At 40.6% G+C, this 19,624-nt stretch overlaps 2 protein-coding genes across 2 annotated transcripts; one reads left to right on the forward strand and one right to left on the reverse strand.

The window, feature by feature from the left end:
- The first annotated feature begins 7,846 nt into the window (after positions 1-7,846).
- Positions 7,847-13,276, forward strand: LOC125315329 (B3 domain-containing transcription factor VRN1-like). The gene is made up of 4 exons (XM_048279781.1): positions 7,847-7,915; positions 12,014-12,557; positions 12,627-12,799; positions 13,016-13,276. Exons 1-4 carry the CDS (start codon positions 7,847-7,849, stop codon positions 13,274-13,276), a joined length of 1,047 nt encoding a protein of 348 aa, XP_048135738.1.
- Positions 13,277-13,959: 683 nt separating this feature from the next.
- On the reverse strand, positions 13,960-18,886 carry LOC125315126 (bifunctional riboflavin biosynthesis protein RIBA 1, chloroplastic-like). Its single transcript, XM_048279303.1, has 7 exons — positions 18,660-18,886; positions 17,348-17,738; positions 17,039-17,260; positions 16,275-16,597; positions 15,455-15,584; positions 14,628-14,924; positions 13,960-14,291 (listed from the first exon to the last, which is right to left on the reverse strand). Exons 1-7 carry the CDS (start codon positions 18,707-18,709, stop codon positions 14,019-14,021), a joined length of 1,686 nt encoding a protein of 561 aa, XP_048135260.1. The 5' UTR covers positions 18,710-18,886; the 3' UTR covers positions 13,960-14,018.
- Positions 18,887-19,624: the final 738 nt, after the last annotated feature.

Here is a 19,624-nt window from a genome sequence, read left to right on the forward strand (position 1 = left end):
TTACACAGGGCACATTGCATAATTCGGGTACATGTGTGCCTAATTTCAAATCTCTTTGCATATTTGCGTCTTTGTTCGACTATGTATAAATCGAACTCATCCGCAGCATGGGTTCGATAAAACAGAAGGTCATAAGCAATCCTTATCTCACGCCAATATGCTGAGTTGGTCAGTAACAGAGGTTTTAGTATAATACTTCAAGTAATTTCTCTCGCCCTTTGAGGTGGTTAGAAAAGGAAAGAAAGAATGTCCTGCACCAACTCTGTTATCTGGGAAAGTTCGGTGATGGAGTGATTCTTTATACTGATTAGATCTCATCTCTTTAAGATGATAATTTCATGCTCTGCTCTAGTCACCAGCTTCCTCTGGTAGTCCTACAATCTCTATACAGTCTCCGAAGCAATCACTGAAATTCGTACTGGCTGTTTGAAAATATGCATTGGGCAGAGTACTCCATATGGATTCATCAAGATACATATTCAGGAAAACAAACAAGTTGCAACCGGTGAAGTGAAGACGAGGAGATATCCGAACGAGCATGCGGTGCTCTGCTCTGCCTGTCGCGAGCATGGAGACGATCTTGTGTTAAAAGTCTCAATTTTTCAGCTGCAGTTGAGTACCAGAGTTCATTGATTGAGATGAACCTTGGATGTGCCGCTTTAGGCAGCTTGCAAGGCCAATACGATTCAAAATCTTACGACTTCCTTCATTTGGTAAGGAAAGAGAAAATCTAATGATTTCAAGTTAGATTTGAAAAAACCATTGACAAATAAGACAATTTGTGCAATTCCCTATCTAAATTACTCTACTAAATATTAGAATCTGATGGAAGATTCAGAGCATTGCTGTACTAATATGACTAAAAGCATGATCTCGAGTAATTAGTTTTACTAATTTGTCATGAGCTAAACTTGATATTCTCGATGGGCCAAACTCATCGTAAGAAGGCAGAGACACAACAATATAAGCTTGAACTGTTTGTAGATAGCTATAAATATCACAAGCATATTCATTCTAGAATCCCTTCAATTAATTAAAGAACTCCATTTTTTTTTCTTTTTTTTTAATTGTTGTCTTTATTTTCCTGCTTTTTATCTTTTTCCTGGATTTACATGGCTGGTCCCGATTGCCTCCCTTTAAATTTCTCGCCATTTATTTTCTTGTCCAAAATCAATTGATGACCATTTACAACCTTTGCCAATTAATCTGTGCTCTCGTAGGATTTTCCGTCACTTTTTTTTTTTTCCTAAAACAATGATGCTCTCTAGTGATCAATACACAAGTAGATTCAGATTGAAGTCTAGTAATCACTTAACTGAAATAATAAGACCGAATTTTAAAAGCCAGCATTGACGTTGAATGACGAAGTTCCATAAGAGGACAGTCTTCCACCTTTTCAACTTACCTAACGAAGAGTGAAATTGAACAAAATAGTCATGAATGTTACCTAAATATTAGCTGAAAAAAAAAAATTGAGTATGATCGCTGCGGACTCACAGCTAAGGAATTTTCAAAGGCTAAAGTTCTTCGGTTGATAGCAGGTATACAATTTGTAATTTCCAATTCTTGGTTGTAGGAATTACCAATAAGACTCTTCCAGAAGTAATATTTAGTCCGCAGAGGATATGATAGTTTAACTACCTTAAACGTGATGAATACCAGTCGAGTTTGAGTGGATTATCTTTTCTTTGGCCTCACAGGATAGCCTGCCGAGATCCACCAAGAAAAACAATTCCCTGCTTTAGTTCGGCATCCAACGCTAAACCTCCTTAGGCCCTACGAACAGTATGGGTGTCATAACTTTCATGCAATACTCGTTTTGACTGTCATAACATTTTTCTTTTTTACTCTTTTTAGTTTTACATCGGAATAAAATCGGTTTTTGTATTTCTAACGCGACATACAAATCTTGGCTTCTTTGGCATCATTCTTAATGTAATTTCTGCCAACTACCAAATCGTCCCTTTTTTAATGCGTTCTATTCCCAATGTGTTCTTCTTAATGTGCTTCCGAAAGCATTCAGTTTCTTATTGACTTTTCTTCATCGCAGTGATGAGACAAGCTAGCTCTTCTCCGTCCTTAACGTCCTTAGAGAAGATGAACAGCTTCCCAAAAGGTTGCTGTCATCCCAGAAATGAATGTCTTCTCCAATTAAATCCTGCATTCAATTAAGTTGGCTCATGTAAAGCCACAGAACTAGGTTAGATTCAGACGTTACTACCTATTACACAACTTGTGCTCGAGGGATGACTTCCCGTGTCCGGAGAGACGATGAACAGCACCGGCGAAGTTTTGCACCGGAGACACCTCATTTCTTCAAGATCATGCTCTCTCACACACTTCACACTGGAAGGCTTGTAAGTCCTTTTCTTTAAGAATTCTTTTGGACGTACCGAGGCTTGGAAGGTCGAAGCCTTGTACGCACTAGCCTTTTCTTTCGAGTCAGCTCGTGCCAAAATATAATCTGGCACCGCTTGTTTACGCACTTATGATGACTTTATACGTTATGAAACTAGCGTATTCCGAAGATGTTTGTGAGAAAGTATGGCCAGAATCTTCCCGAAACGATGCGTTTGAGGGTTCCGAACGGTGGAAGTTGGAGAGTGGAGTTGGAAAAATGGGATGAAATGGTTTGGTTGTCAAAGGGATGGAAGGAATTTGCGGAGCATTACTCTATCCGTGAGGGCCACTTTTTAGTCTTCAAATATGTGGGGGACTTGGATTTTCACGTGCTCATTTTCGACAAAAGCGCAACGGAAATTGATTATTCGCTAACGTATGCTGACAGCAAGAAATTGAACCCCGGCACTGTCGAATTTGTCCCGCCTAAGATGGAAGATGCTGATGGTCACTGTAATCTTGGATCCGGTTCCAAATTGAAAGGCTTCCGAACTGATCAAGGAGCCAAGATTTTGCCACAAGATTCAGGAAGTGTGTGAACCTTAGCCTATCAGTAATGCATAGGCTTTGTGTCATTTTTTCTTATGCTCTCTGCCTGGCTCATTCAGGTAGGATGGAAAATTCCAAACGCAAGGTGAGCCCCGCCATGCTGGCTTCTCGTACCTCTACTTCTAAACGATCTCAGGCATCGTCGGCTCTCAAAGCAGCCAACAATTACAAGCCGCAGTATCCTTCCTTCAAAGTAGTTATCCGATCACATAATCTATTGGGGCATAATGTGGTAAGAGAAGAACCTGAGATAATGGTTCTCGTAAGGTGTCATCATATTGACATTTCTTGTGTTAGTCATCATACCTTTTATGTTCTTATTCATAGTTCATTTGTTGATAAAAAAATGAACTAAGCAGAATATCCGAGGTGCTTTTTTTAAGGGACGCATCAATGGAAGCATGCAAACCGCAACTCTTAAGCATTTGGACGGATCATGGCCAGTGAAGCTCCTGTACTACCCACAACATGGCTCGGGTAAGCTCTCTGCCGGTTGGGGCGCGTTTCAGAAAGGAACTTCTCTAAAGGAAGGAGATGTCTGTGTGTTCGAGCTTGTTAGAAATGATGATATTGAATTCAAAGTCTCCATTTTCAGAAGGAATGTCGAGACTTAGGTGTAAACTTTGGTATGCCATCAGAAAAATGTCTGCTTAAACTATGTTCTGTTTAGATAATCAGATCAAAGAAAGCAAACCTTTCTGCTGCATGTAATTTTATTTTTTGTTTTGGGTCGAAACCTGCACGCAATTGAATGGTGATGCATTCTGACGTTTTCTGGAGATCAGTGAAATTCCGGTTACATGTGTATTTATTCGACAAACTATAAATCGAAGAAAGAGAACAATGCGGGGTCTCTACAAAAGTTTGAGTCCACCTATGTATCGAATTGCTTTCACCCACTTCTCTTCTTCCAAGCAATTGTCCCCAGATGCTCGCCTTTGCCAGTGTAGTTTTGTAGAGGAAGCTTCTCTAAGGCAGGAGACCTCTGTGTGTTTGAGCACGGTCTTGTTTAATGTCTTCATCTTCAAGAACCCTTGCACAGAATGATTTTACTCTTCTAACAGCAGAGAAAGCATCCCAAGTACATTTTTAGTGCTGAAGAAGCTGAGAATTTCCAATGTGAATCTCTGCTTTTGTCACACCCCGATTCTTGAGCATGCGGCATCCCTATCAATTCATTCCTTAGGTCATAGAGGATAGCGTCCCGGGCACGCTACCAACCCACGATACTTTATTAAGCATGCAAAAACGTATAATACTACCAGACAACAATATAAGATAAGGATAGTAAAGCAGGAAAAACACATCACAAAAAAAAAAAACATCATTTTAATTACTGACATGGCTTAACCTAACAGAGATACTACACTAATCAGCCCCATACTTTGGAGTAAGGTAGGGTCAACCTCGTCTCTACTCCAAATAAGAGTTTACGTCACCCTCGCCTTTCAACATCAACTCTAAAGAATTGCTAGCTTCTTTATCTTGAACCTGAAATGGTTTAACGACGGGATGAGAAATAAATCCTAGTGGGTCAACGTCTACGCCCGGCTAGGGCGTTGATTCGTCCGTAATGTCCTATCAATCAATCATATCTCACAGTACAGATATCTTAACCACATGCAACTTACCCGCTAAGAAGCCACACAAAACATAAGGACAACTTGATACGACAGTCAACGTCACCCCAATTTAACTCACTAGTAGAATATCATATAGATATCAATCCATAGAACACCCCGCACAGTTCGATCGACATGATTAATGCCATTCAATCGGGCACACTAGTCGGTGGGTGCCGGTGCTCTCGCCAATCGATGCTCTTTTTGGTAAAACGATGCATCGTTCCATTTCTGTCGGTCATGACAACCGATAGTCTTCCTGGTATCCCCGGAACGGACATGTGCGATATCGTCCCCTAGTACTCTCAAGCCGACGATCATAATCCCTCTAGTACCCCCGGGATCGATGTAATAAGCATATTGGATATCGTTCCTTGGTACCTCCTGGCCAACGATAATGATCCCCTAGTATCCCCGGGACGGATACATTAGGCATATTAAGTATCGTCCCCTGGAACCCCCGGATCGACGATAACCATCACATGACCACACAAGTACGCCAATCGATGTCAACCAATCCAGTCAATTTATCATATTCCTTATAGGCGGATACACGCACATACATGTACAAACACTCGGCCTAAGGCCGTTTCCATGCCAATACATGTAATTGGTGCCAAATATAGTCATACGAATGTATGAAATTGTCCATTAAGCTTTGCACACATAACGGTGCTATTTACCCCCAAACTAGACGTCCAATCCACCAATGGTCAATCAAAATATTCATTCGGACAATCGATTTAGACTATCGATTCAAGCAAGCCAATCAATTCAATAACGAATACTTGATCGAATTATGTGCACTTAAGTTCAATTCAAGAGACAATTTAATATTAGCCGATTTGATTAGTCAATCGATCGTACGTTCGTCTCTAATCTATTACTCGCTCTCGATTAAGCAATAACAATCATGCAATCGATCAAACCCATCCAATTAGCCATAGAATCTTAGCTAATTAGACTAACTTAACCAATTAGGGCCATTGAACTTAAATCAAGTTTCTAACCTAAATAAGCCATAATCGAGCTACCTAAACATTTAATAATCTAAATAAACTAATCCGAACGTAATTAATAACCTAACCAGGGATTAGAGATCGACTCACAATTAAATACACGAGGCGAGTACGACTCGGTCCATGAAATTCTCGAGCTTGGGCACGGCTCACGTGGATCCTCGGACACTCGTCCCAAATCCTCAACCACGGACTAGGACATTTGGGCTCACGGGCTCGGCCAATCAGCACACTTGCCTGGATACACGGGCACAATTTATTGGCCCGCGGACCTGGCACACAACCCAGGCTCTCGGCCAATTTGCCCGGCACATTGCCCAACTCAACTGGGCACGGCCCTGGACCAAAACGGGACGCGGCCCATGAAACAGGGCACGGGCTGAACCGAGAACAGGGCAGAGGCTGCAAACATGGGCTGTTCTTGGCTCTTCCAGCGGCCTACGAGCTGGTGGCGGGTCGTGGGAGGGTTGGGGGACCTTAAAGGATGCCGGGGGAGGTGGTCGGAGGTTCACGGTGGCTGGAGTTATCGCGGCAAGGGTGAAATAGGCGCGGCCAGAGCAGGGAAGCAGAGCAGAAAACAGAGCAGAGGCCAGTCGAGGTTTTGGGCTGCTGCTCGGGACTCCACTGGTATCGGGGCTTCGTGGGGTTGTTGGTGGAGGTTTGTGGAGACCCGAGGGTCTTCGGAGTTGGGTTGAGCTGGCCGGTAGGGGCCGGACAGCAAGCAACAGCGGCAGAGGCAGAACCGGCGTGAAACAGGGCAGACAGAGCAGTGTCTCGGGTTTGAGCTATTCAAGTTCTCCGGCGGTTTCGCGGCGGCTTTCGGCGGTCGAGGGTGGTAGCTGGAGGTCGATGGATGGCTGAGGTGCTGGCTGAGGTGGTGTTTGTGGTCGGGAGCCACTGCAGCAGCAGAAATCCGAGCAGAGCAGCAGCAGACGCAAAACAGGGGACTCCGGCTGTGGGGCTGTCTCGCGGCTGTTCTGGGCTGTTGCGGCAACGACGGCGGTGGTGGTGATGGTCTTGAGCGGCGGATGGAATGGTGGCTGATGGCTGGAGGTGATGGCGGTGGCTGTGCTCGCACGAAGTGAAGGCAGCAGAAGAAAAGAAGAAAAAGAAGAAGAAAAAGAAGAGGCGGCAGAGGAGAGAGAGAGAGAGAGAGAGAGAGAGCCAACATATTTGACTTGGAGTCTTAGGGATAGATTGGATCCCACCTTCATCAATGCGCTTATCTTTTAGTTCATCAATCCTAGGGCATCACAGCTTTAGTTTTTTCTGAGACTAAGCATAGTTTTTGCAGTGATAGATGGGACAATCTTGTCTTTCTTGATGCCTTTTCCTTCGGTGGACTGATGTGACTATGTGAACACCACATAGTCATGCTCCATGTATGGATTCCATACAAATCGCTACTCATTACTGGGATCTCTCCATTGCATATTGCAAACATCAAATAGCGGTCTTGTGTTCATCATACAGGTCATTGTGGACACTAAAAAATGGTCAGCTTTTGGTTATTAGAGATAATCGACAAGCCGAGTCGATAAACAGTTTGGTCAGAACAATCGACAACTCTTCGATAAAGTTATTGACACAAAACGTCAGTTACCAATGAGAACCTTCACCATCGACAGCCACTGTAGATTCTATGAAATGTTGGAACTCGAAGGCAATAATGATGAATCGACGATGAAACATAACTCTTGGGTGGTTATTTTACAACTTCTTATTGATACGTGTTGTTTAATAATAGGATATGGTAGAATAACATCTCGTAACCATGTTCCCACACGTGAGGATTCCTATAAGAATCGTCCGTGAGTAAACATCAAATGGACTATTAATACTAGGGACGAATAATGACACGTACCAAGACTTATTGAAGATGGACGAAATAACTATAAAACTGGTGCCAACATGGAATGATTCCGCTAAGCATCTGAATGTTTTCCAAGGGCGCACTAGAAAAGGTGGATATTTGCCTTGGAATACATGGTGGGAGAACAGTTATTGACAGTTATCTGAGTGATAAAACTGCTTTTCGAAGATACGAAAAATGTGAGTATAGCCCACATGAATAAAGGAAGAAGAGGATTGAACAGATACAAGCAATCCTAAGGCATGGCAGTCACTTGGGCATTGGAACAATTCCCCAGAGACTCGGCTCAAAAGGAAGAACGTGGGCACGATTTATCCGACTAGTAAAAGAAAAGGAACAAACTGATACAAAGAAAGTCGGCAGTTACATAAGGACTTGGTTAAATGGATTCATGGGATATGTTGAACGTGGAAGTTATCAACATGCCAAAAGCTGCATTAGTCAAAGAGCAGGTAACTACTCAATCATTATAAGTACCATAAAAAATTTATAGAAAGCCCTCCGAACAAATCAACAAAATTTATCTTTACTTATCGCAGTGCATTTTACTTTCCTTAGTTGTAGCTTTCAGATTCTCGCCGTCAAGTCAAACTCCGGCGTTGATCTTTATCTTAGATTTTGCACTATCGAGTCAAACTCTGATGTATCATCGAGGAGTATTCAAATTCTATCATCGAGTCAAACTCCAACATAGTTTTAGGTGCGTTTGGTTCGCTATTTTTGGGTAGGAGTTGTGCTTGTTAAGTAATTCCATTGAATCAAACTCTGGTTTGATCTTTTAGATTATATAGTTTCTCCCAAATCAACAAAGGACCCTTCGCAACCTTTGTTGATTCATATGGATTCTTCCACATTCTTGAAGAATATTTCATCATTCTTGGCGAAACATCTTTTTGGCATGCTTGGTGAGACACATTTTGTTGATTCAAGGAGACTACAATGCAAGAATCATAAATCAACAAGAGTCCGACAATGCTGCTGGCAACAGCAACCCATTACCACAAACTCGTAATGAGACGATTGCGAGTTCCGACACTTCAATCGCTAGGAGAGCGGCAGAAGGTAATCAATGTGAGGAAGTTGATCTTCCAATTGCATCTCAATGATGAGTAATTGAGGGAGGCTGCACCTGATGTCAACATGGAATTAACCATGAGAAGAATATTTGAAGAGCAACAAAATGATACGGCCAACTACATTGTGAGTCATATCACTGGTGTAATCAAGTCGACCATCATCAACGTCGCCCTCTCGATGCCAAGATCAACGGGCACATTCCTAGTCTTCTCCATTTATTGATATTTATAATGCTGGTCTGAGTAGTCAACCCCTATAAAAGTTATGCAAAGGCCTGAATCTTCTAATCAAAGTCAAAATAATTGAAACAGTCAGGCTAGTGTTGGTCAAAGAAACCAACTTGGTGACAACAATTTCGTAAATCAAACTAGTCGACAGATTGGTCAATTATTGAATACTAAAAATGTAAAATGAGTGGCTTTGGAAAATGTAACGGCAGGGGCGCCATTGATATATGACCCAATGTGAAAATTTCTATTCATCCTAACACGCCAATTGACATAAGAAAAAATCCTACAAAACCAGCATCACCACTTAGCGGGGCAAAATGGCCAACCAAATCCATAGTTAAACCCCGCATGGTTTGTCAAAATAGTACGACAATAATTTGGACTAGACATGAGTGTTGTCATACATGTTTGCAGGAAATTGCATCTTGAATAGGTTGATAACAAGATATTTTCAAAAGGTTTCAAAATGCATGACTTTGCCATTTTTACAAGCAAAAACGAGCAATCAACCATCGAACACATTGTTCGATCTTTGGTCCAAGGTGTGGGAAGCATGGACAAATAGTTTTTAAGACTTAGGTTATTTTCTGTCTTTTCCAAAACCTAATTTCACTTGGTATATATATTTACCACCTAATTTGTGTGTAATTGGGCAGAGATGAAGCAACAATTGCATTCTCAATCTCATAAAATAATAGTTAGTCAATCAATTAGTTTATTGCTCGATTTAAGAAAGGTTAGAAATAGATGTCTCATGTCATTCTCAACAAAAGTACTTATGAATTTGGCTTTTGATGGATTCAAATTCATTCTTAGAGAAAAGTTTGTGGGCCAATGCTTTGCTGATTTATTTCAATTGACAATGAGAGTATCTAAACATGGGCAAATGATTAAAGAGAGAGATAAAAGGTCACATGAAGGCTTTACATAACACGTGACTGTAGTAATATAAGTTAGATGATGATTATTTTTTTTGTTTTTTGGTCGAAAGTCAGATGATGAATTGACCAAGAGGAAAATATTGAACTAGATGTTGCGAATTTTGTGCTCGGCAAGCCTTATGTTTGCTTATACTTCAAGCCTACCAAAATAAAAGAAAACGAGAATAGATAGGGCTAGGGATCTTGAAATTTACTCGTTCGACATTAATAAGGTCATTGAAATTTTTTACTTACCCTTAAAACATGGCCCAATATAATTAAACAGAAAGCCAAGTTATTATGAGTAAAGAAGATTCACTAAGCCAAAAAATATTGCAAATGACACCATTCATGAAGTTATAGCACAATTAATTGTATTCTTTTTGAGAAATAAAGTCAAGAATAATTTGATAAGGAAAACACAAATTTGGTGATGACAATGGTGCATATAATGACTCTTGATTATCTAATTTAAAAAGAATCGAATGATTGATGAATCATTTAGTTAATTTTGAAAAGGGGCATACGTTAATGTAAAAAAATGATCAACTTTTGATTATTATCTACAAGTAACAAATCGAGTTGATAAATAATTTTGTCAAAAAAATCGGCAACGTTCTTATGGAGTCATTGACACCAAACATCATTTATCTATGAGAACCTTCACCAGTCGACGAAGTCCTCGATAGCCATTGCAGATTTTACATAGTGTTGGAACTCGAAGGCAATAATGATGAATTGACATTGGAACATAACTACTGGATGGTTATTTCACATCTTCTTATTATAAGTGTTACTTAATAGTGGGAGATTGTAGAATAATTTCCTGTAGCCACAGATAGAATTAGGAAGCTACTTGTTCTTTCAAATTCAATAGCCATTGTATGTGACCGTCGTATGTAACCGTCTCTAAATAGTTTATAAATACAAAAAGTGTATTCATTGTAAAATCTCCACAATTAATCAGGAAGTGCAAATTTTTTTCTATATTTATCTTTACTTTTCTGCAATTTATCTTTACCTAAATTTACATGGGTGGCCCCTATTACTTCCAATCTGTGTACCTTCAAATTTCTTGACATTTACTTTCCTGTCTAAAATTAATAAAAGACCCTTTACAACATCTATTGATTCATTTATATTCTCGAATGATGTTTTATCAATCTTTGTTAAACAATGATGCTCTCTAGTGATCAATACACAAGTAGATTCAGATTGAAGTCTAGTAATCACTATTTGAAATAATCAGAATGAATTTTCAAAGCCAGCATTGGTATTGAAGGAGGAAGTTCCATAAGAGGACTAGTCTTTCACCTTTTCAACTTACCTAACGAAGAATGAAATTGAACAAAATAATTGTGAATGTTACCTAAATATTAGCTGGGAAAAAAAATTAAGTATGATCACCGTAAAAATGCGGATTCACGGCTAAGGAATTTTCAAAGGCTAAAGTTCTTCTGTTGATAGCAGGTATACAATTTGTAATTTCCAATTCTTGTTATAGGAATTACTAGTAAGACTCTCCCAGCAATAATATTTAGTCCGCAGAGGATATGATAGGTTGACTACCTTAAACGTGATGGATACTAGTAGAGTTTGAGTGGATTATCTTTTCTTTGGCCTCATGGGATAGTTTGCCAAGATTCGTCAAGAAAAACAATTACCTTTTTGAATGTCGTAACTTTCATACAACACTCCTTTGATTGTCATAATTTTTTATTTTTATTTTTTTTTTGCTCTTTTTAGTACTATATCGAAGTAAAATCGGTTTTTGTATTTCTAATGCGACATACAAATCTTAGCTTCTTTGGCATTATTCGTAATATAATTTCTACCAACTACCAAATCGTCCCACTTTTAATGCGTTTGATTCCCAATGTGTTCTCCTTAACGAGCTTCCAAAAGCGTTCAGTTGTTTATTGACTTTTCTTCATCGCAATGATGAGATAAGCTAGCTCTTCTCCATCCTTAACGTCATTAGAGAAGGCGAACAGCTTCCCGAAAGGTAGCTGTCATCCCAGAAACGAATGTCTTCTCCAATTAAATGCTACATTGAATTAAGTTGGCTCATGTAAAGCCACAGAACTAGGTTAGATTCAGACGTTTCTACCTATTGCACAACTTGTGCTCGAGGGATGACTTCCCGTCTCCGGAGAGACGGTGAACAGGGCGGGCGAAGTTTTGCATAGGAGACACCTCATTTCTTCAAGATCGTACTCTCTCACACACTTCAAACTGGAAGGCTTGTAAGTTCTTTTCTTTAAGAATTCTTTTCTTATGGCTTGTTTACGTACTTATGATGACTTAATATGTTAAAAACTAGGGCATTCCGAGGAGGTTTGTGAGAAAGTATGATAAGAATCTTCCCGAAACGGTGCGTTTGAGGGTTCCGGACGGTGGAAGTTGGAGAGTGGAATTGGAAAAATGGGATGATATTGTTTGGTTGGCAAAGGGATGGAAGGAATTTGCGGAGCATTACTCCATCTGTGAGGGCCACTTCTTAGTCTTCAAATACGTAGGGGACTTGGGTTTTCACGTGCTCATATTTGACAAAAGCGCAACGGAAATAGATTATCCGCTAATCGACACTGCCGAATTTGTCCCGCCTAAAACAGAAAACGTTGATGATCACTGTAATCTCTCGGTTATACTTCGAAGTCTAGATGGTTTCTCACTGAAGAGAAAAGAGAAGGATGAATTGCATCTAAAATCATATCATCACAAGCCCTCCAAAGCGATGAAATCGGATTCCGTTAATTTGGTCGATGATGCTACTACTTCACATGCAATTGTGCTCGGATTGGGCTCCGAAACAAAAGGCTTCCGAGCTGATCGAGGAGCGACGCTTTTGCCACAAGATTCGGAAGGTGTGTGCATCTTAGTAATGCATATGTTTTGTGTCATTTTTTCTTATGCTGCCCGCCTGACTAATTCAGGTAGGATGGAAAATTCCAAAGGCAAGGTGAGCCCCGCCATGCTGGCTTCTCTTAGCTCTGCTTCTGAACCTTCGCGGGTAACTACGGCTCTCAAAGCAGCCGGCAAGTACGAGCTGCAGTTTCCTTCCTTCACAGTAGTTATCCGGGCACATCATCAATTGAAGAATGGTGTGGTAAGAAAACATCCCAAGATAATGTCGTTCATATGTGCAAAATTTGGACAGGAATGAAATCAATTATCTTCTCGAATGGACCATCGTTTTCCTACATGGTCCCGGTTTGCCAATGAGATTATAAAAATGTAGTCTGGATAACATTTCTTGAGTTTGTCATCATGCCTTTTATGTTCTTACTTATAGAACATTTGTTGATCAAAAATCAACTCGCAGACCGTCCCAGGCAGTTTTTTTAAGGGACGCATCAATGGAAGAATGCAAACTGCAACTCTTAAATATATGGACGGATCATGGCCAGTGAAGCTCATGTACTACGCACAACATGGCTCGGGAAAGCTCTCCTCCGATTGGCGCGCATTTCAGAAAGGAACTTCCCTGAAGGAAGGAGATGCCTGCGTCTTCGAGCTTGTTAGGATTGATAATACTGAACTCAAAGTCTCCATTTTGAGAAGGAATGTCGAAACTTCGGTGTGAACTTTGGTATCCCTGCAGAAAAATCTCTGCTTCGCCAAGTTTTGTTTAGTTAATCTGATCAAAGAAAGCAAGAAATTGAATGGTGATGTATTTCCTAATGTTTTTGGGAGACTAGTGAACATTACATGGAAATTGCATCTTCGAAAATTCCGAGTACGTGTCTTAATTCGCGAAGTATAAACCGAACTCATTCGTAGTGTGGAGAGTTGATCTAACAGAGACTTTAGTATATTCCTACAAGTAATATCTGTCACCATTGAGGTGGTCACAGAAAAGGAAAGAAATATTGTCTTGCACCAACTCTGTTTTCATGAAAATTGCAATGGTCTCTGGAGATCGATACAAAAGATTTGAGGAAAGGTGAATAAGGGATAAATCCTGCACCAACTCTGTTTTCATGAAATATTCAATGGTCTCTAGAGATCAATACATCCAGATTCAAGGAAAGGTGAATAAACATGAATCCTGCCATCCATCAATAACACAAAAGGAAATTCCAATAAGAGGCTAGTCTTTCCCCATTTCGCCTTACAAAATGGATGAATGACATCAAGAGAACAATTATGAATATTATAATAATTATAAACCTGAATCGCCCTAAAATTTTCAGAACTCATGGTCGGCAGGCATCCCTATGTTCTTAACCTTAGGGCTTAAAAAATAAAGTAATAATACCATCTGTCAGTTAACTTGCTTGAATCCCCCCAAAGAAATCATCAGCAGTCGAACTATCCAGCGGCTCCTATGAGTCTAACACGGCCAGATCAGAAGAAACAGTACTACTTGGCTTGCCGTTTTTGCTTATGAGATTGCTGAAGCGGCCATTGACTTCTGCACCATAGATGTGCCCCATCTTGGAGCGTTTTGTCTCCAAGTATCTCTTGTTCTCCTCTGTTATTGGAGTTACTAAAGGGACTCTCCCAGCAATAGCCAAGCCGTAACCTTTAAGCCCCACATACTTTGACGGGTTGTTCGTCATCAGCTTCATTGTCCTGACTCCAAGGTCACGCAACATCTGCAGTATTAGTCAATATGTTAAGCACCATATGCTATGAAAAGTTTGATGATGGAGTGATTCTTTCTACTAATCAAATCTCGTCTTTTTAAGATGAGAATTTGAAGCTCTGCTTTAGTCACCAGCTTCCTCTAATAGTCCTACACATCATGTACAATTTCTGAAACGGTCACTGAAATTCATCTACCTTTAAATTTAGGATGACAATGTTAGTTTATTGATCTTCTCTATTCCACAAAGCATATAATGACAAGGACCATGAACCAACCTCATTCAGAAGCTAAATTATTTAGGACCTCTCGCATCGTTATAGTTTCTGACTTAAGTAAGAAATACCTGAGCACCAATTCCATACTCTCTAGAGTCAACGGGCAACCCGAGTTCGACATTTGCTTCCACGGTGTCGCGCCCATCATCCTGCAGGTTATAGGCACGTAGTTTGTGCCCCAAACCTATACCTCTTCCTTCATGCCCTCTGAGGTATACCAGCACGCCCCTACCAGCAGCTTCTATCTGCTGCATCGCCTGTGCAAGCTGGTTGCCGCAGTCACATCTAGCAGATCCAAATATGTCTCCTGTGAGGCATTCCGAGTGTACCCTCACAAGGACATCTTGGCCATCTCCAATGTCACCCTGTTCAGACGATAAACTACAAAGTGTGAATCACATGATGGGAAATATTGCTGTCTGAAGGAAGGACAAAAAACATGATTACGGCATTCCTATATCAATTGCCGGACACATACAGGCCCCCTTTTCATAAACTTCAAAAAAGAATTATCGTTCCCATCAGTTCACTAATATCCTAACAATCATTTCTCCTGATGTCAAACATTCCTGTCCAGACAACGTTGTTATCCAAGATAAATATGGCACCCCAAACTATGATTAGACAAATTTTTACTAACTTCAATTTTAATTTAATGGCACTCAACCTCAAAGATACCATCAATTTCTCAGTACAGCCAGTTCTAGTAAAAACACTGTCACACAAAATCATGCACCGTAAGTACATAAGATGAAGCACAAATTGAAGTTGTGTTGAAAACGCACTGCAACAAACAAGATTCTCAAAGTTTACAATTAATCCATTTGAAACTCTCTATTTAGCAGTTTCTGGATTCTTCAAACAGTTTTAGCAATTAACTCAAAATTCATCTTACCTTGACCATTGCAATGTGCTCAATTCCATCTAATATTGATCTATAGCAATGGGCCGTGAATGGACCCCACATTGTTGGTAATCTTGCAGCACCAGCAAGTTCAACTAGTTTATCTCTTTTCCGGCGGTACCTGTAGATTTATGCATCTAATGAGCAGTGAAATCATTTCTCACTCACACAGTATAAGAAGCTTCTCAATACACAAGTCAGGATACAACAAATAAGAACTTTTTTGTCAATCTAGATGTCCTATCCTTATTTCCTGATGATAATGCCGAGAATGCACCTCAAACTCTGCCTCAGTTAACAGTCAACTGGCAAATCCTGGCTGGTTATAATTAAATGCTATTCTAAGACATCGAGTAAGAGAGGAACCCATATACTAATCTAACAATGCCATGCACATTAAAATTTGTGAGAAACAACTCTTCAGAACCCAAAACCATCGATCTGCATGGTATCGACGAGCAGGATAACAACCACAAGCTTTATGAATAGACCAAATTGGCTTATGCTTCTCTTTTTTTTTTTTTTTTTTTTTGCTATGTAAAACGACAGCCCAACAGCCTCCCAGAAGAGACTCTTTAACCCACCCCACCCAGGGTTTGAAGGCTTCGACTCTTAATTTATCCACTCCCAAAAAGGGCAGATGCCTCTTGGACAACATCTTAGCCCAAAAAACCAATACTTAAGAAGTGAAAGTTGTTCAGACCAAAAAAATAACAATAATAAGTGAAAATTGCAGCCGAAATTTGGATTTGATTGGGAACTACCTGTCCTAAGAAATATTTGCATTGGATTGCTCGGAAGAGAATCTTACCTGATTAGATCAGCAATGGATACAATTTTTAAGTTCTCCCGTAGTGCAAACTCACGAAGCTTAGGCAATCTTGCCATGGAGCCATCATCATCCACTACCTCACAAAGAACTGCCACCGGTTCCAATCCAGCTAACATAGCAAGGTCAACAGAAGCCTCTGTATGCCCAGCTCTTTTCAGGACACCACCCTCCCTGTACTTCAATGGGAAAATGTGCCCCGGCCTGTTGAAATCTTCAGGTTTTGAATCTCCAGATGCAAGAGCCAAAACTGTCGTTGCCCTGTCATGCGCTGATACGCCTGTAGTTGTCCCATGCTTTGCATCCTATAAAAATATTTCTTAGTTACCATCCATTACAAGGTAAGAGAAGAGCCAATCAGATGTAGTGACGCAAAACGAAGCTGATTGAAGGCTTTTTGGACATCGAGAATTTAAGAAACTAATATCGTTCTGCTAAACTAAGAAAGAAAGTGCAAGTTATCTGTTATTTTTTTTCTAACATTCATTTCCAAGAATACTTCACAAATCAAGATCTCTACGGACTGCGGACAAGAAACAATTCGAAGTGTCTTGCTCTCCAGAGGGCCGTTTCTTAAGTACATGAACCTCTGAGAAAGCAAAACAGAATAACAATAAATACACTTTGATGAAAAACAAAAAGTTCAAATTATCCCCATCTGTTATTTTCCAATCAAAAACTCAACACTAAGTTTTGAGAAAAACCTCATGTATTGAAAAAGGATATGGTGTAATAAAAGCACATACCACAGTCACAGTGAATGCAGTCCGAAGCTTCTCTTCATTCTGCCTCTGATTCACCATCAAAGGAAGTTGCAAGCGCTCCAAATCTTCCTCTTTCATGCTCACACAAACAATCCCAGTGCCATGCTTCACAATAAATGCCATAGCCTCTGGTGTTGCCATTTCTGCTGCCATTATAAGATCACCCTCATTCTCCCTGTCCTCGTCGTCTACCGCCACTACAATCTGGAATTCAGTTCCAACCATGACATAGACATTTATGGATGAACAATTAAAATGCACTCGACAATGTGATACAAAAAGCATACCAACCTTTCCTTGGCGGATGTCCTCAATTGCTTCTGGAATAGATGCAAAGCCTGTTGTGGGTTGGTCCAAGTCAAATTCATCATCTTCAATGGGGAAAGAAGTGCTTATAGGCGCAGTATCAGCTGCAAGCGCTCCAAACACTACTGCATCAGGCTGCAATTGAATGCCAACTGATTCCTCACCAATCAGAGTCTCGCTCACCACAAAATCACCAGGATAAGACAAAGTTTCACCTCCGCCAGGTATCACTGCAGCTTTTGCTGCAACAACACCCCTCCCACTGGAAGATAATTTACCACCCAATGAAACCGCGGTTATATCAGATGGAAAACCAATTTGCGAAGAATGGTTTGCCTGGAGCAGCAAATTGGATGATTTCGAGTTCCTGGAAACTCTGCATGAAACATGGCCACTTAGATTTTAACCATGAGGATTAGCTTCGACGAAAACATCAATCTCGGTACATCCTCAAAGCTACTTAAACTCGGCGCAGCATCCACTCTCTAAAAGTCAGAACTCTAAATGAAGGAACCAAAGGTCGATCATTTCAAACAACTAGTTAGGAGCATTCGATGCCTGGAGAAGTACCCAATATAGATGCCTACCAGAGATCTCCCACCTTCTTATATGAGTGCTGATGTACAAATCAGTCGTGGGAATTAACAAGGAAAAAGGCAGGAAGATTTTGCAGAGTGAACACAGGCCATCAACTTCACCAATCACTTCAAAAAGCACATCATGCTTTGTTTACTTATGGACAAAGCCAAATCTCCAATTTCCAGACAATGTTCTTTTGAAAGACAAAGACCAACTCATCCCTTGTGTGACAAGGAAAAAAAAAAGCCTTTTTATCAAGTCAAGCAGAGGAAGATGACAAAATTAAGCCAGCTTAGTGGTTTCGATTGTGCACTCACTTCTAAGCTCCCAAAGATGGCTAACCACAAAGCTAGTGACAAACAGAAAATCTCATCCACCATTTCCGAGTTCACTTCGAATTCTAATGAATTGAGAAACTGATAAGAAAATATTGGATGTGCCCAATTTGAGAATCTACTGCAAACAGACAAATAGAACCAAGGAACGCCACCAACCCATCACCCAACTCACAAAACCTTCAAAAGCAACAGACCAAACACAAGTTCGAAGCCAAAGTAAACACCAAAAGCACCAGAGACACTCGGCCACAATTGGCCACGACAACTACAAGAATCGGCGGAACGTAAAGATCCCAGAACAACGACACAAACATCAAACCAAACGAAGCCGCTCGTTATTAAGATCACGATGTCCCGGAACCGGAGTTGAACAAACGTACTGCAAGCGAGCGAGAGCCGTGGGGAGAGAGACGATGTTGACGGAAGCCATTGCGGTCGAATTCGAACTGAACAAACCAATTCGCGAGGCGGTTCTTGAATGGGTCTCTGAGGGGGTGGCCGCTGCTTTTATGCACCGCCAAGATTACCCGGAATATTCAAATTGGGGGAGGAAGAAGATGCAAAATTGTCAAGTGGGAAGCTCGGAGGAAGGACCGAGAGAGAGAGAGAGAGAGAGAGAGAGAGGCGTGGAAGGAACCAGGCCAGAGGAACATCACCCGCGGGTGAAATTTCCGTGGGTCGACTGGTGCCGGTGCATTTGCAAAACGTGCTTAATAATTTCAGACGGCAAAAAAGAAAAGCTTATACAGTGTTAATTTTTTGCAAAAAAAATTATTGCTTTAGTAATACCAAAACTTTCTGTGTAATAAAATGGACATAAAAAGAGGATATGCTGATTCTTAAATTGGCATTTACCCAAAAAGAGTACCAAAATTAAGAAATGTATGAGAAAATATCCAATCATAAAAATGAAAATATTCATATTTAAAATGTTAAGTTACGTCGACCAAACTGAATTGTCTAAGATATTCCTCATCTTCATAGCGGCATGAACCATCTTTGTTCAGCTCAAGAGAAGTAGGATTAACGGTGTGACTTACTTAAGAATAGTCCAAATGGTATCAAGTAGCGAGCGGCCGATCTAGAGCAAAGAAAAGCAGATGGCAAGCTAGCGAAGCTAACTAACTAGGAGGAAAATAAGGTTTTGGTGCGCTAACGGCATTCGTTTGATTGTCTTGCCAAACATTGCAGTTTAGTCGGTGTGTCCAAATTCGGTATCGACCCGTCGAATCTCGCTTTAATCCGCGCATTCCTAGTTCGATTACCGAGCACGGGATAAGATGAATTAATCCGTAAGAGGAGGAAGAGCAAAGGAATGAAGATGGAAAGAGGTGACCAAATAAAG

This window comes from Rhodamnia argentea, chromosome 5, assembly GCF_020921035.1.
Source record: "Rhodamnia argentea isolate NSW1041297 chromosome 5, ASM2092103v1, whole genome shotgun sequence".
NCBI lineage: Eukaryota > Viridiplantae > Streptophyta > Magnoliopsida > Myrtales > Myrtaceae > Rhodamnia > Rhodamnia argentea.